General features: G+C 59.9%; 1 protein-coding gene across 2 annotated transcripts; it reads left to right on the forward strand.

The window, feature by feature from the left end:
- The first annotated feature begins 1,566 nt into the window (after nucleotides 1–1,566).
- On the forward strand, nucleotides 1,567–13,179 carry TSPO (translocator protein). 2 transcript variants are annotated; one of them, XM_082666866.1, is made up of 4 exons: nucleotides 1,567–1,707; nucleotides 9,904–10,114; nucleotides 12,125–12,275; nucleotides 12,751–13,179. In XM_082666866.1, exons 2-4 carry the CDS (start codon nucleotides 9,933–9,935, stop codon nucleotides 12,937–12,939), a joined length of 522 nt encoding a protein of 173 aa, XP_082522992.1. In that variant the 5' UTR covers nucleotides 1,567–1,707; nucleotides 9,904–9,932; the 3' UTR covers nucleotides 12,940–13,179. The 2 variants fall into 2 exon arrangements, with proteins under 2 accessions (XP_082522992.1, XP_082522993.1); XM_082666867.1 differs by having other exon boundaries at nucleotides 12,137–12,275.
- Nucleotides 13,180–13,993: the final 814 nt, after the last annotated feature.

Below are 13,993 nucleotides of genomic sequence, written 5' to 3' on the forward strand. Positions count from 1 at the left end.
ACACATGGAGTGGCCCAGGGTGGGAGTGAAGGATCCTCTGTGCAGGGGGAACAGTGTATGCAAAGGCACGGAGGTGGGATAGGGTCAGGCAGTCAGGGCCTTGAGTGCCGGGTAAAAGGCTTGGACTGTATCCTAAGAGAGCCACAGAGGGTCCCGAGCAGAGGAGGGGCATGGAAGGGGCTCCCTGGGGGCCAGCTAGGGAGGATGATGGCCGCTGCCCCAGGCTTAGGTGGGGTGTGTGGGGTTGGGCAGAGGGGGGCACAAGTAACGGGAGGCTTCCCAGCACCCCAGGAGGGGCATCCACATCTCATCTAGACCTGCAGTGTTAATCCCTATGGCAGCCACTGGCCCTCTGAACTGCAGGGGCTCACCTGTGAAAAGGGCGGGCCTAGTGTGTTTGTTCTCTGCCCGCCCCCTGCACCGGGCCCAGCAAGTATTTGGGACCAGAAATCGCTGCCTCCCAGGATGCCCCGTGGGCCTTGAGCCCTGCAAGCGGGAGGGGAGAGGCGGGAGGGAAGCTGCATTGCCTCCCCGCCCCGGGTCTTCCGGGGCAGGCGGGTTTGCCGTTCAGCCGAGCCACTGGGCACCTCCTTACAGGAAGCGGGTGAGGGCTGGCCGCTTGCTGGGAGGCGTGGCCAGACCAACTTCATGAGGAACAGTAGCCACAACGTGTGGGCCCGTGGTACCTTGAGGGATCCAGGAAAATATTTTCATTTCTTTTAAAATCAGAAGAAAAACGTGAAAAGAACCCAGCCTGGATTATACCTGCCTTTATACAAACGCGGTCAAAGGTAGAAGAGGTCCATGAAGGCAAAAAAGGCAGGGCCTCGGGAAGTCAGACTTCAGCCCAGGAGCAGCAGGCAGGGTTCACCTGGGCCTCCCGACCCCCACCCCAAGTGTCCAGTTCGGGCAATTGTGGTTCTGGCAGTCTGCGGGCCCCGCCAGGCCAAGTCAGTCAAGGGGGCAGTGACAGGCCCTGGGCTGCAGTAATAAAGCAATGCATGCAGATGAGGCGGTGAAGTGCTCAAGGCCTGGGCCTGGACACGCTGTCCCATCAGGGTGACCCTGGCCAACTGGAGGCCACCTCTGGGCTGTGATGGTCACTGAATGCCAAGCGCCTGTGGTCTCCTGCGTTACCATGTGGCATCCTCCTTAGTCCCACCATGCTGTGCCCATTTTACCGATGAGGAGATGGAGGCGGAGGGAGCCAGCCGCAGAGAGGCTGGGCCAGGGCTGCCTCCTGTCCTGGGGCAACAGCTAAAGGAACTGGGGCTCTCCTCCGGAGATGGTGGCCAGGGTTGCTGTGTAGAAGGATGTTCAGGGCTCTGCCGTCAGGCGACGTAATTGCCCTCTCTGAGATCGGTGATCTCTATCGACCCACTTTACAGATAGGAGAAATGAGGCACAGGAAGAGACGCGACCTGCCCGCAGAGCCGGCAGTGTCTGCGCGGCGGGGCGGTCACGGTGGGAAGGAGAAGCGGCCGGGAGGCGCGCTCGTGCCCGGGGGAGGCGGAGGCGCGTCTTTCTGGCAGGGCGGCCAGAGGAGGGAGCGCCCCAAGCCGCGAGGTTGTCGGCGGCCGCCGCCCGGGTTTCCAGCCAAGCCGGGCGGGGCCGGGGTGGGCGGGGCCTCGCGGGCGGGTCCGGGTCCGGGCCCGGCCCCCACCTCCCGCCGCGCAGTACCGTTCCCCTAGCGAGTCGTCGTCGCCGGTGAGTGGGTTCGGGGCTTCGAAGGGGCGGCGGGAAGGGGGCCCCGTGCGGCAGCGACCCACGACAGCGCCCGCCCGCCGGCGCGGGGCCCGAGGGGAAACTGCGGCGGGAGGTGGCGGGGACCGAGGGGGCGGCCGGGGAGCAGCACTAGGGACCCGGCTATTGGGTCGGCCGGCGGGAGGGGGGCGGTGACACCCCTCCCCCCGGCCCTGGCCTCAGCGGTCGGCGCTCCTGCGCGGCCGGGTTCCGGCGGGATTGGGGGCGCGGAAGGGGGAACTTGGGCACCCCCGCCCCGCCGCACCCCGCTGGGCCCTCGGGTCCCGCGGGAAGCGGAGCCGCGGGAGGGACCAGGCACCCCCGCTTCCCGCCCAATCCGGTAGTTGAGCAGCCGCGGCCGGCAGAGGGCGGGAGTGGAGGAGCGGGATACCTTGAGGATCACAAAGTGCCTGGGAGACCTCGGGCTCCTGATCCACTTGAGACACCCCATTTCTAGGGAGGAAACCCAGGCCAGAGAAGGGGAAGTTATTTGTCCAAAGCCAGTGAAGGCCCCGCGGAGCCTTAGGACCGGGTCCCTAGATCCCCGTCAAGTGCTCAGATGCACTGTAACCTACACGTCCCGGTGTGGGCTGGGCATCCGCTGGGACTTGCCTGTCCCCTGCCCCTCCTGCAAAGGAGCTGGGAGCCCAGGTGGGAGGGGTCGTGTTGTTCCTGGAAAACGGGGTCCAAAAGGCACAAGCAAGCAGGATTTATTCCTTCCAACAAGTAAGGAGAGCGCCTCGGAGCTTTCCCAAAAAAGTGTCTCCCCAAACAGCCAAACTGGGGAAGTTTTAAGCTGCCTATTCATGAAGGGGCTTGAGCAGAGGAGAATTCAACATAGAATTGGGGCAGAGGTCTATAGAGTCCAAGCTTTAGTTGATTGAAGTTACGACGGGTCAGCAAAGGTCAGCTTTTTGTCCCTTAGATTCCAGCTGATCTGGTAGCTGAGCACTTGGGGTGGGGGTAGGGAGATGTGTTTAAATTCTGCAAAACAGCTCAAAAACGTGTTTCGGGGTAACCTTTACCACTGAGACGGAACTGGGAGTCTTTACAACTGACTTATTATCTTTGCTATTGTTATTTCTCTTGCCTGATAACAGTTGTCTGTTCTTTCATTCCCTTAAGATTATTAGAGGCCTGTTCAAGGGCAAGCCCTGTGGCCAGGCTTCGATCACAAAACGGCTTAGGCCTAAAATGGCTTCTCTTGTGTCAAGAAAGCCATGCACGGTTCTCTTCCTTGGGGGGCACTCGACCCTATCTGCTTACAGGGGGGCTTCCAGCTGTGAACACATGGCTGAGTGCCAGAGCCAGCCTTGCCGAGGCCTGTGGCCTGGCCCGGATTGGGAGCCTCTCGGGCTGGCCTGCTAGGGCACGATGGTACCTGGTACCAGCCACATGCTGCAGGGTGGACGGCAGGGGCAGGGGCAGGACTCGAGCCTCCCCTAAGGATGTGTAACTGAGGGTATCCCAAAGGGTCACGGCCAAGGATGAGGCTGTGTACGAGGAGCACGGCCCAGAGTGCCTGGTGCACAGCAGGCCCACGGCCCAAAGGCCAGGCTGCTTGGATGTGGGCCGAAGGCCCCAGTGTCTCTCTGGGGAGTGGCGTGGGGAGCCCGACACAGGGCAGCGGGAGGCCAGGGGCCGCTCCCAGGAAGCAGTATCTCTTGTCCACTGGTCGGGAAAGGGGCTGAGGAGAAAGGCTCTTCGGGGAGCAAGGAGACAGGCTGCTCAGCTTCCGCATTGGGAGCCTCAGACAGAGCCCTGGGCCTCCAAGGGAGCCTCTGAACTGGGGGGAAACTGACGCTCACCCAAGAAACTGCCCAGGGGCACAGAGCAATGCAGCTGGGGTTCAAATGCTCGTGGTCTGATTTCAAAGCCCTGCTTCCTCCACAGTGCATGCCCAGAGGAGTGTGTGCCTGGAATGTGTGTGTGTGTGTGTGTGTGTGTGTGTGTGTGTGTGTGTGTGTGTGTGTGTGTCTGCCTGGCCATGACTGAATGGTGTCCAGCTAGTTCAGCCAGAAACCAGAAACCGCTGACAGTGGATCGCTGAGCGGGGGTAGGGGAGGTGCTGACAGGGGGCGAGCGTACTTTGTGCCGTATACACTTTTGACTTTTCATTACTTCATTTCTGAATCTGTCTCTTATTTATATTTTCTTTTACTTATCTTTGATTGTGCAAGCAATGCCTGAGCGTGCTCTCTGTCTCAATAGTCATTCTCCGGAAAGCAGATTCCCCCTTGTCACCCCCAGCCCTACCCCATCCCAGACCAGCTGGGTTTCCAGACCTGCTGTCTGTTACATTGGATACTTTCATAATGAAAAAGATTAACAGAAGTTATAATGAAGACGATTAGCTGTGAGTCATTTTAAAAAAAAAAAAAAGGAGCCTTAAAACAGGTCCCTGAGACCATCGGTGGTGGCTTGAAGGAGACATAGGACCCAGGAGGGGCTGGGTACAGCCCAGGAGGTGGGGACCAGAGAAACGGCAAAACTCTGTTCTGTTTCTGAGCAGCAGTTGCTGTCACCTTCTATAGGGAGGCCTCAGAGAACAGAAAGCTCCTCCCGAGGCCCACTGCCGCCACCTCCCCTTCACAGACGGGGCCGCAGAGGCCCAGGAGTGAAGCATCGCTAGGAGAGAGATCCTAGTCTCACCCCAGGGGCAGGGAGGATTCCGATCCTGAAACTGCTGTCCGCGGGCCCAGCTGGGACCTGAGGCCTCGGCGGGGCTGGGACCCTGGCCCTGGTGCTGGGGAGGGAGAGTGAGGCTGTTGGTCCTGAGAGGATCCTCTGGCACCCAGGCAGGGGGTGGAATGGCTGAGGTGGGGTGGGAGTGGCCTGAGATGAGCCCTGGGCCCCCCGCAGGTTTCTGGTGCAGGGCTTAAGGGCCTTGTCACGATGGAGGAGGAAGCTGAAGAGGGGAGGTGACACAGCCCATCGTTGTGACTGGCTGTGTGGCCCAGAGCTGAGGCCAGCAGACTTCCAGATCAGGAGCTGGAGGGGTGTTTCAGGAAGTCTCAGAGTCACCCAGACCTGGAAAGTTCTGTGACTCCCTGTGCCTCGGTTTCCTCATCTGGAAAGTGGAGCCCACTATGGAGGCCGAGAGATGTGGAACTCGGGGCCTGAGAAGAGAAGCAGCTGGCCTCACCCCTGCGGCTGTTGTGAAGCCGCGATGACCCAGGATGAATACAGCCGGGCCCTGCACCAGGCTCCGCCCCCCACCCCTCCCGAAGGCCTTGCACGGTCTCCTGACCCCAGGGCCTCCGCTCTCTGCTTTGCCCTTCTTGGCCGTAGTTTCAGTGGCCCCAGGCCTTGAGGGCGGGGCCTTTTGGAAGCATTTTCACCCACTGAGCGTTGGGTGACCAACCGGCTGACATTTTCTCAGCCTTGGGTCTGCGCCATGTGGCTTCTTCTCCTGGAGGCATGAGTGGTCCCCAGCACTGACCCCCACATCCCCTGGCTTATCCGGACCTCCCTTAAGCCTGCCCACAGCCCCACGAGGCACACAGGGCAGGTTACACCCACCTGATGTAAGGGGAAACCGAGGCCCAGAGAGGAGCTTTGGCTCGGCTTCACCAAGAGAACTGCAGGCAGGGCCGAGGTGGGCGCTTAGTCACCTTCTGACGGAAACAGATGAAGGGCGGGTGGGTGGCTTTGCGTCTCTGCCTGAGCCCTGCGCCCCCTCCCGGCCACTGGAGTGGCTCTAACCCAAACCCTAACCCTAACCCTAACCCCATCACGGGATGGATCTCCCTCAGGCCTGCTTGGGCCAGCTGCCCCGCCCTGCCCCACCCAGCATGACTCAGCTTGGTGGGTCCCCTAATCGGGTGATTCAAGAGCCTGGCAGTCCCCGTGAGGCCCCAGGAAGCTCTTTGCCTGGGCTCTCTCCTTGTGGGGCATTTGACCTACCTGTTTTCTGACCCTCAGGCTGGGCAGACCCTTTAATCCCCTTGGCCCAGTGGTGCATAAACACAGCAGCCTGGAAGGCTGAGCAGAAGCGTGGGCTCAGGCCTTACTCTGTCACCACAGAGGGGAGAGCCACCACCTCTTCCTGGGTGTGTTTGTTCTGCACAGCAAGGGACCAGGGTGGTGGGCTCTCCAGCCCCGTCGGCTGGCACGCTGGGGATTTCCCGGGCACCTGCTGGGTGCCGTGGCAGGGTGACACGAGTGCCCCTGCCCACAACGCCGTGGGGAGAAGTAGGGACCCAGGCTACAACGTGGGTGAGCCTCGAACACACGCTCAGTGAGAGAAGCCGGACCCCAAAGTCCACATAAGGTGTGATCCCATTTGTGTGAAACGTGTGGAAAAGGAAAATCCACAGGGACGGAAGGCAGATGGTGGTTGCCAGGGGCCGGGGGAGGGAGGAACGGGGAGTGAGCTGATGGGTGGGCGTCTTTTGGGGTGGAACTTGGTAGAGATGGTTGCACGACATTGGGAAATGTACCAAATGCCACTGACCTGTGCACTTTAAAATGGTTCATTTTATGTTATATGACTCTCATTTCCATTAACCAAAAGCAATAAGAAATAGAAAACAAATAAATCATCAGCAAACTCTGAGGGGTCTTGATGGCAGGTGGGTCAGGGGTGGGGCTTAGGGACCGAAGCAGAGACTGTGCGTGTTAGTGTCCAAACCAGGGTCCTTCTTTTCTTTTTTTTTTGTTTTTTTTTTTTTTGCGGTACGCGGGCCTCTCACTGCTGTGGCCTCTCCCGTTGCGGAGCACAGGCTCCGGACGCACAGGCTCAGCGGCCATGGCTCACGGACCCAGCTGCTCCGCGGCATGTGGGATCTTCCCGGACCGGGGCACGAACCCACGTCCCCTGCATCGGCAGGCGGACTCTCAACCACTGCTCCAGAAGGGAAGCCCCTTCTTTTCTTTTTAATGTTTCATTTTGAACTAATTTTAGACTTGCAGTAAAGTTACAGTGGTAGTGCAGAGAGTTGCTGCGTACCCTTCACCCAGCTTCCCCTAGTGGAACCAGGAAATTCACACCATGCCGGTAACCCTGCTAACGTGCTCAGCTGGCCCAGGACCCCATCTGTCTGGGATCCCACATTGCGTTTAGCTGTTATTTGTCCTTAGTCGGTGACATTTCCCTCCGTCTTTCCTTGCCTTTCGTGACCTTGACCCTTTCCAAGAGTGCTAGAGCGCAGGCCACGTATTTGGTCGAATGTTCCTCCGTCTGGGATTGTGACGTTTTCTCATGATTGGACTGGGGTTTGTGTTTGGGGCACGAATACCAGAGCGAGTGTGTCCACCTCTGTGAACCGTGTCATGTGTCTTACACTGGTGGCATTAACCTTGGTCACCTGTAAAAGGAGCACTGCTGAGAGGGAGGGGGGCCATTCTTTTGGGACAAAGTGGGCATAAATTGGGACCTTCCTGGGCAAAGGCACAGTTCAGCCCCCGACCCCCTGGGCCTCCGTGTCCCTACCTGTGTGTGAGAGTCAGTGCGAGGTGAAGCCCTCCCACCTGCCCAGCTCAGGTCACGGTCCAGGGGAGCCCTCAGGCACTGAACACAGCTTGTTAGCGCTGCCGAAGGGCTGTCACTTGGCTGCGGGTTCAACACGTTTATTAAGCAGGCTGAGCAGGGCTGTGCCCCATGGCGTAGGTGAGAAAGCCGGCTGAGGTGGCCTGGGCTCCCCCGAGACGACACAGTGGTGGCTGGGTCCCAGGGCTCCACATCCACCTGGCAGCAGCACGGGGCCAGTGCTCTCCTGGCCCCGGGAGAGGTGGGCCTTCGTACTGTGGTGAGATCAGACCCTCGCCCCCACCCCAGGAACACTTGTGTGCACCCTGGAAACCAGAGGGCCGGGGGGTGGGGTGAGAGGGGCGGGGGGAGAAGCACAGGAACCTTTACTTGTCACCAGCCAGCCCTGGGCAGTGTTCGTCCTCACGGCTCATCTGTGCAGTGATCGTGGGGAATGAGCTCGCTGTCCCCACTCGACAGGCGAGAAAACTGAGGCCCAGGGGGGGAGGAATCAGAGTCACTAGATGGCAGAGCCGGATTCTGCTGGATGCCTGACACTCTCCGACTGTTCCTTTTAAAATTATGCTCATTATAGACATTTCGGAAAGCAATAACAAAGCGTCGTAAATCCCTCTGCTGAGTGTGGGCCTTAGACTCCCAAGCTACCCGCTTGTGGAGGGGCCCTGGGCAAACGCCCCCACCGCTCTGCACCATGGGTCCGTCGGCAGGTGGGATAAGATGGTGTGGGACCCTCAAAGGGTGAGGACAGAAAGACAGTGTTTGGGTCGGGCCTGGGCCTGGGCCAGGCTCACAGCCGTTCCCCAGGAAGTGTTTGTTTTATGAGGGTGATGGCTGCTAACGTCTTCACGCACTTGTTACCGTTTTTAAAATGCATATCCATTTTTTGCTAAAATTGGGATAATTCTGTATCAATTTTATATTCTGCTTTCTGCACTTAATGTTATGTTGAGGACAGTTTTCACATCATTAAAGAGTCCTCCAAGCTGGACTTGGGGGTTGACCCATCCTTAACAGTCGCCGGTGTTGGGCACTGAGGTTGCTTCTGCATCTCACGGAGCTTTGTGCCGCCCCAGGCCAACCGCTGCCCCTTCTGCCCTGGGCAGCCTTCGCCCTCCACCCGGAAGCCCCGATGGCTCCCCACTGCCTCCGGATACGCACGGCCTCTTCCGGGTACCTGCTGCCCTGTCTGCCTCGTGCCTCTCTCCTCCCCCGCCGCAGTCCCCTCCCGTGTCCTGGGAGAAAGTGCTCCGTGCCCTTCCAGCACCATCTTCTCTCTGATCCCGGGTCGGGGTGCCCTGTCTGAGGTCTGGGCCTCTTCCGCTCCATCCGCCGTGGGTGCCCAGCCCCCACCCCAGCAGGCCGTCCTGCAAGTTTGCTGAACGTAATCCATCTGTGTGGCTTCTTATCTCCTACAGACACTCCTGCTTCTCCAACTAGAGTCAGGGCGTGTTAGCAGGAGCTCAGCCCCTTCATTTTGTGGTGGGGAAACCGAGGCCCAGTTGGGGGTGCTGATAGGCTTGGGGTCCCACAGCAGGTTAGGCAGAGCTGGCCCCCGACCCCAGCCCAGGGCCCCGCTTGCTGTCTGGCTGGACTCTCAGCCCCAATGAGCTCAGCTCCCCGGGAGCCTTGAGAACTGCGGGGCGCCTAGTAGGTCCTCAGCGCAGACCTGGGGGCTGCTGGGCAAGGGGGAGTGTTTGACGAGCAGAACGGAGAGACCTGAAGATTGGGTCCCCTCTGTCCCTGCCTGGGGGCCTCCAGCCCTGGAGGTGGTGGTGACAGCATCCAGGCCTTCCTTGCCCTGAGCCCCGTCAGCCTCTCAGGGCTGCTGAGGGGCCCTCACCAGCCTTAAACTCTGTCCCTTTCCACCCACCACGTCCATGGCCCTGGGCGTCAGGGCCCAGCAGCTTTTCGACCTGGGCAGAGCCTGACCCCAGAGTGCTGTGTGACCCCAGGGAGGCTGTTTTCCCTCCCTGGAACACAGGGAAGGGGAGGTGATTTCAGGGTGGGCCCGTGGGATGATGTACAAAGAGACCCCCCTACACTGGGCTGGACCCAGGTCGGCCACGTTGATGTCCTGTTCATTTGCCGGAGGCCACGGTATGTTGGTGGGGAGCGGGTATTCGAGCCAAGCTCTGTCTGCTACCTGTTGTTGCATGAATGACGAATGACTGAATGAGAAGTATTGGAGCGTCAGGCGCAGGGTGTGGACCGAGGCGGCATCGCATACCGCCTGGGGAGGGGGGCTGGGCAGCCTTCTTGGTGGAGGGGACCCAAACTGGCCGTGATTGAGGCAGCAGAGAGGAGGGGGCACTTGCCAGGAGACCCAAGGTCAAGGGTGAGGGTGAGAGCGCACAGGAGCCTGGCAGGGGTGGACGTGCAGCCGACAGGGCAGCCTCGTGGGTGGGGGTGGGGGTGGAAGCGCACTCCCTGGGGCCCTTGGGCTGGGTGGGGCTGCAGGGCGGACTCAGCACCGGCCCCCCAACCTCACACATCTTTTCTGCACCTCCTGCTGTTCCATCAGTTGACTGGTTGATCCATGAGTGATGAGGGGCTGGTAACAGACCCACCCCGGGTTTGTGCACAGTAGGTCCTCAGGAGACGCCAGGGGAGGCCCCGCCCCAGCTCTGGAGCATCGCCGCCTCTCACCCCAGCCCTGTCTTCTCTTTCAGAACTTTCCGGAACAGCAGCTGCAGCAGCAATGGCCCCGCCCTGGGTGCCCGCCGTGGGCTTCACGCTGGTGCCCAGTCTGGGGGGCTTCCTGGGCTCCCACTATGTCCGCGGGGAGAGTCTCCGCTGGTACGCTGGCCTGCAGAAGCCCTCGTGGCACCCGCCCCGCTGGACGCTGGCTCCCATCTGGGGCACGCTGTACTCGGCCATGGGGTAGGTGGGCATGGGTGCTGGCCTGGCAGCTGGACCTGTCCACCTGCCGGGGCAGGCAGGGCAGGGCGAGGCCCAGGCCCGAGGGCAGAGCTTCTCCTCCAGAGTGGGAGCTGTGCAGGTGTTCCCGGGGCAGCGGGTACCACTTCCTGGCCTCGTTTGGCAAGTGAGGGTGGAGAAAACTATGGGGCCTGTTGGTTGCACAACTGAACATTTTCCTCTGGGGCCTTCTGGGAGGGGCGGGCAACCCCGTACTGGCATTCTGGCTGTTTTCACAACAGCAGGCTGAGGCCGGCTCAGTGTGCAAAGTTCAGACGTGGGCATGTGGATGCTTCCAAGGTCGGTAGCAGTAAGAACAGCAGTAATAGTAGCCATCTGTCGAGCACCTGCCCGGTGACAGGCTTCGTCTCGGTTAATTTTCACGACCCCCCCATTCGACAAGGGACCTCCCACAGACACAGAGCTTTGGAGTCGAAACCCTACAGGATTTCCTGGACTAGACCCAGGAACTGCCACCAGGCAAAGCAGGACTGGATGGGGGAGTGCCCCCCCCACGCCACCCCCCGGTGGCTCCAGTGGGAACCGCACCCAGGAGACTGGTCGGCTTCCTACCCTTCTCTGGAAGGTTCCCTGCATACTGGTTCTGTGCCAGCCCAGTGCAGGGTGGGGCTGCAGAGGGCAGGTAGCAGAGACCAGGCTGATGCCCCAGGGTTCTTTTTTTTTTTAATTTAAAAAATTATTTATTTATTTTTGGCTGCGTTGCTGCACGCAGGCTTTCTCTAGTTACGTCAAGCGGGGCCTACTCTCCTTTACGGGGCGCGGGCTTCTCATTGCGGTGGCTTCTCTTGTTGTGGAGCACGGGCTCTAGGCGCGCGGGCTTCAGTAGTTGTGGCTCACAAGCTCAGTTGCTCTGTGGCATGTGGGATCTTCCCGGACCAGGGATTGAACCCGTGTCCCCTGCATTGGCAGGCAGACTTTTAACCACTGGGCCACCAGGGAAGTCCGCCCCAGGGTTCTGATGGGAGTAAGATAGTCCTGGAAACCTGGGTGTCACCTGGGCCACACCCTCTGCCAGCCCCAGGCCCTCCTGCATCCTGCTTTCTCCTCCCAGTCCCGGCCCAGGCACCACTGTTTCTGCCTTAACTTGCTCCAGCCTCCAGGCCTCCCACCGCCATCAACATCCTGATGGAGCATAAATCTGGCACCTCTCTTGTGGAACCCCGTGGAAACTCCCTGTGGCCCAGATAAGGTCCAACCCCTCACAGAATAAAAAGCCCAGGCTCTGGCCTCAGACCACCCGGGTTCAAATGCTGACTCACCTACTGATTGCCTGCCACGAGCCCTTAGCGCTTTGACTGTCTGTGCCACAGTTTCTGCACCTGTAACATGGGAGTGGTAGTACTGCCCATCTCATGACGTTACCATGAGAATGAATGAGCTAATGCTCGGAAGGAGCGGTGCCTGCGTGTGTAAATGCTGGAGGGCATTAGCTATTATTATTGGTGGTGTTATTGTTGTCCTTGTGGCCCTGAGAGCCCCATGACCAGGCCTTCTTCTGCTTCACCTCCCCAGTGCCCCCCAGACTTCACCAGTAACATAGGCTCACTCAGGGGTCTCGTGCATGCCTCTAAGCCTTTGCATATCCTCGTTGCCTCCCCCTGGCAAACTCATACTCATCCTCTAAGGCCCAGCCCAAAAGTCCCATCCTGTTTACTTGCATGCCTTATGTGCTTCCCCCTTTATAGAACTGATGAAGATAATAATGTCAAATATTTATTGAGTGTCCCATGTGCCAGGTACTGCCCTACGCACTGCCAGTGTATTAAGTAGAATCTCCACAGCAACCCCGTGAGAAACAAAGGCCCAGAGAGGTTAAGCAACTTCCCTGAGGCCACACAGCAGTCAGTGGCAGGGCATGCCTGAGCCATCAGTGTGTGGTCCCAGAAGTGAGCTTGGCTTCTAGCCCTGCAGGGAGGCTCATGGCCTCTTCCCTGTTGGTGCCCTGACCGGCAGCCTCTCTTTCAGGTATGGCTCCTACATGATCTGGAAAGAGCTGGGGGGCTTCTCGAAGGAGGCTGTGGTTCCCCTGGGCCTCTACGCTGGGCAGCTGGCTCTGAACTGGGCATGGCCTCCCCTCTTCTTCGGTGCCCGACAAATGGGTTGGGTAAGTGTGACCTTGGCTTGTCTCCCTGGTCCCTGGAGACGGCCCCTCCCTTGGGGGACATGGGGCATCACATCCCAGACGCCCAGGGTCAGAGTCTAAGGGCGGGGGCAGGGGAGGCACTTGGCTGCTGGTTCACGTCTCCTCAGAAGCTCTTAGGGGACCAGGGCCCCTCAGCTGCTCTTCTTCCAATGCAGGAAGCCTTGTGGGGCTCTGATGGGTTTAGGGGCCGTTGGTATAGGAGAACCCACATTACACCTGGTGCTGTGCACCCCACACATGACATAGTCAGGGAAGGCAATTGTTCCCATTTTACAGATGAGGAAACCGAGGCAGAAAAGGGGGAGGGGCTTGGCCAGGTCACTGAGAGGCAGATGGAGAGTTCCCTCAGGCATTGTGGTGGTGGGCAGCTGGGACACACAGCCCCATGGGTACGTGGAGCCTCAGGCCTCCCTGTCGTCCCTCTGTGTCTGTGCAGGCCCTGGTGGACCTCCTGCTGATGGGTGGAGTGGCGGCAGCCACGGCTGTGGTCTGGCACCACGTGAGCCCACCGGCCGCCTGCCTGCTCTACCCGTACCTGGCCTGGCTGGCCTTTGCGGCCACGCTCAACTACTGCGTCTGGCGGGACAACCAGGACCACAGCCGTGGCCGTCGGCTCTCGGAATGAAGGCGCCCCGTCCTCCGAGAACTGCAGCCACTGCGGGTCAGGCGTTGCTGGTGGTGGTGGCCCCCGGGCTCTCCTGGCCGCCAGGCTGCCTGTGTGTCCGGTCTCAGCCCAGGGGTCACCAGCAGTTTCAGAGGTGCTCCAGGCCGAGCCCCCACCCCAGAAACAGAATCCTGTGCTTTCTGCACTGCTCGAAGCTCGCTGTCAGAATGTGGAATTTTATAAGCCAAATAAAGTTTTTCAACCTCCTGGCAGTGGCCTTTTTACTTGGGGGGGACCCTTGGCCGTGGGGAGGGCGAGGGGCTCGTCCTCTTGCTGGATGTGTCCGGGTTGTACCATCCAGATGACGCTGGGCCCGGCCGGGGCTTCGCCACAATTCTCGGGACCCTTCCAGGAGCGGAGGTGGCCCGTCCAGGGTGGAGCAGCAGACACTGGCATAGCTGCAGCTGAGGAAGGAGGCCCTGCCCACCTCCTTCACGTCCAGGAAGCCCAACCCAGCCACTTGAAGGGCACAGGCCCACAGCCTGCCTGGTCCAATGCCTGACTCTGCTCGGGCGCCAAGAGTGGTCCTCTGCTGGCCTCAGCCAGGATGGGGTTGGGCCCAGAGCAGGGGACACCGACCAACCTGTCCCTGGGGTGCTGGGACTCATGCCAGCCTCACCCCGTCAGGGACAGCCTCGCAAACACTCCATCTGGGAGGGGAGGTCAGAGGCAGTATTGGCCATGCCCCAACCTAGCAGACAGCTCCTCCCTGGCCCAGGTCCACCCAGATTTGGAGGTGTCACTCCCGGCTTCGAATTGGGGGACCCATGACCTGTGCGGGCAGCTGTTGGGAGTGGGGCCGGGCAGAGCCTCTTACCCAGGCTGCTGCTGGAGCGCCGACTCCTCGCCCTCTGAGTTCCTACAACCTGTGCTGCGCCCGGCAGCAGACTCCTAGGACCAGGGCCGGTCCAAGCTGCTGGCCTTTTTGTTGCTTGTCTGTTTGGTTTCGGTCATTGAATAAGTTAATTCAAATTAAGTAAAAATACAATTTCCGTATCTAGAGCTCACACTCATT

Source organism: Grampus griseus (genome assembly GCF_964374135.1).
Source record: "Grampus griseus genome assembly, chromosome: 11".
Taxonomy (NCBI): Eukaryota; Metazoa; Chordata; class Mammalia; order Artiodactyla; family Delphinidae; genus Grampus; species Grampus griseus.

What these genes read in the sequence shown, in the direction of transcription:
- TSPO (XM_082666866.1), top strand. Translation starts at nt 9,933, where the DNA reads ATGGCCCCGCCCTGGGTGCCCGCCGTGGGCTTCACGCTGGTGCCCAGT. An exon ending in ACGCTGTACTCGGCCATGGG is followed by an intron (nt 10,115 to 12,124) that starts GTAGGTGGGCAT and finishes CCTGACCGGCAG; the next exon opens with CCTCTCTTTCAGGTATGGCT. An exon ending in GTGCCCGACAAATGGGTTGG is followed by an intron (nt 12,276 to 12,750) that starts GTAAGTGTGACC and finishes GTGTCTGTGCAG; the next exon opens with GCCCTGGTGGACCTCCTGCT.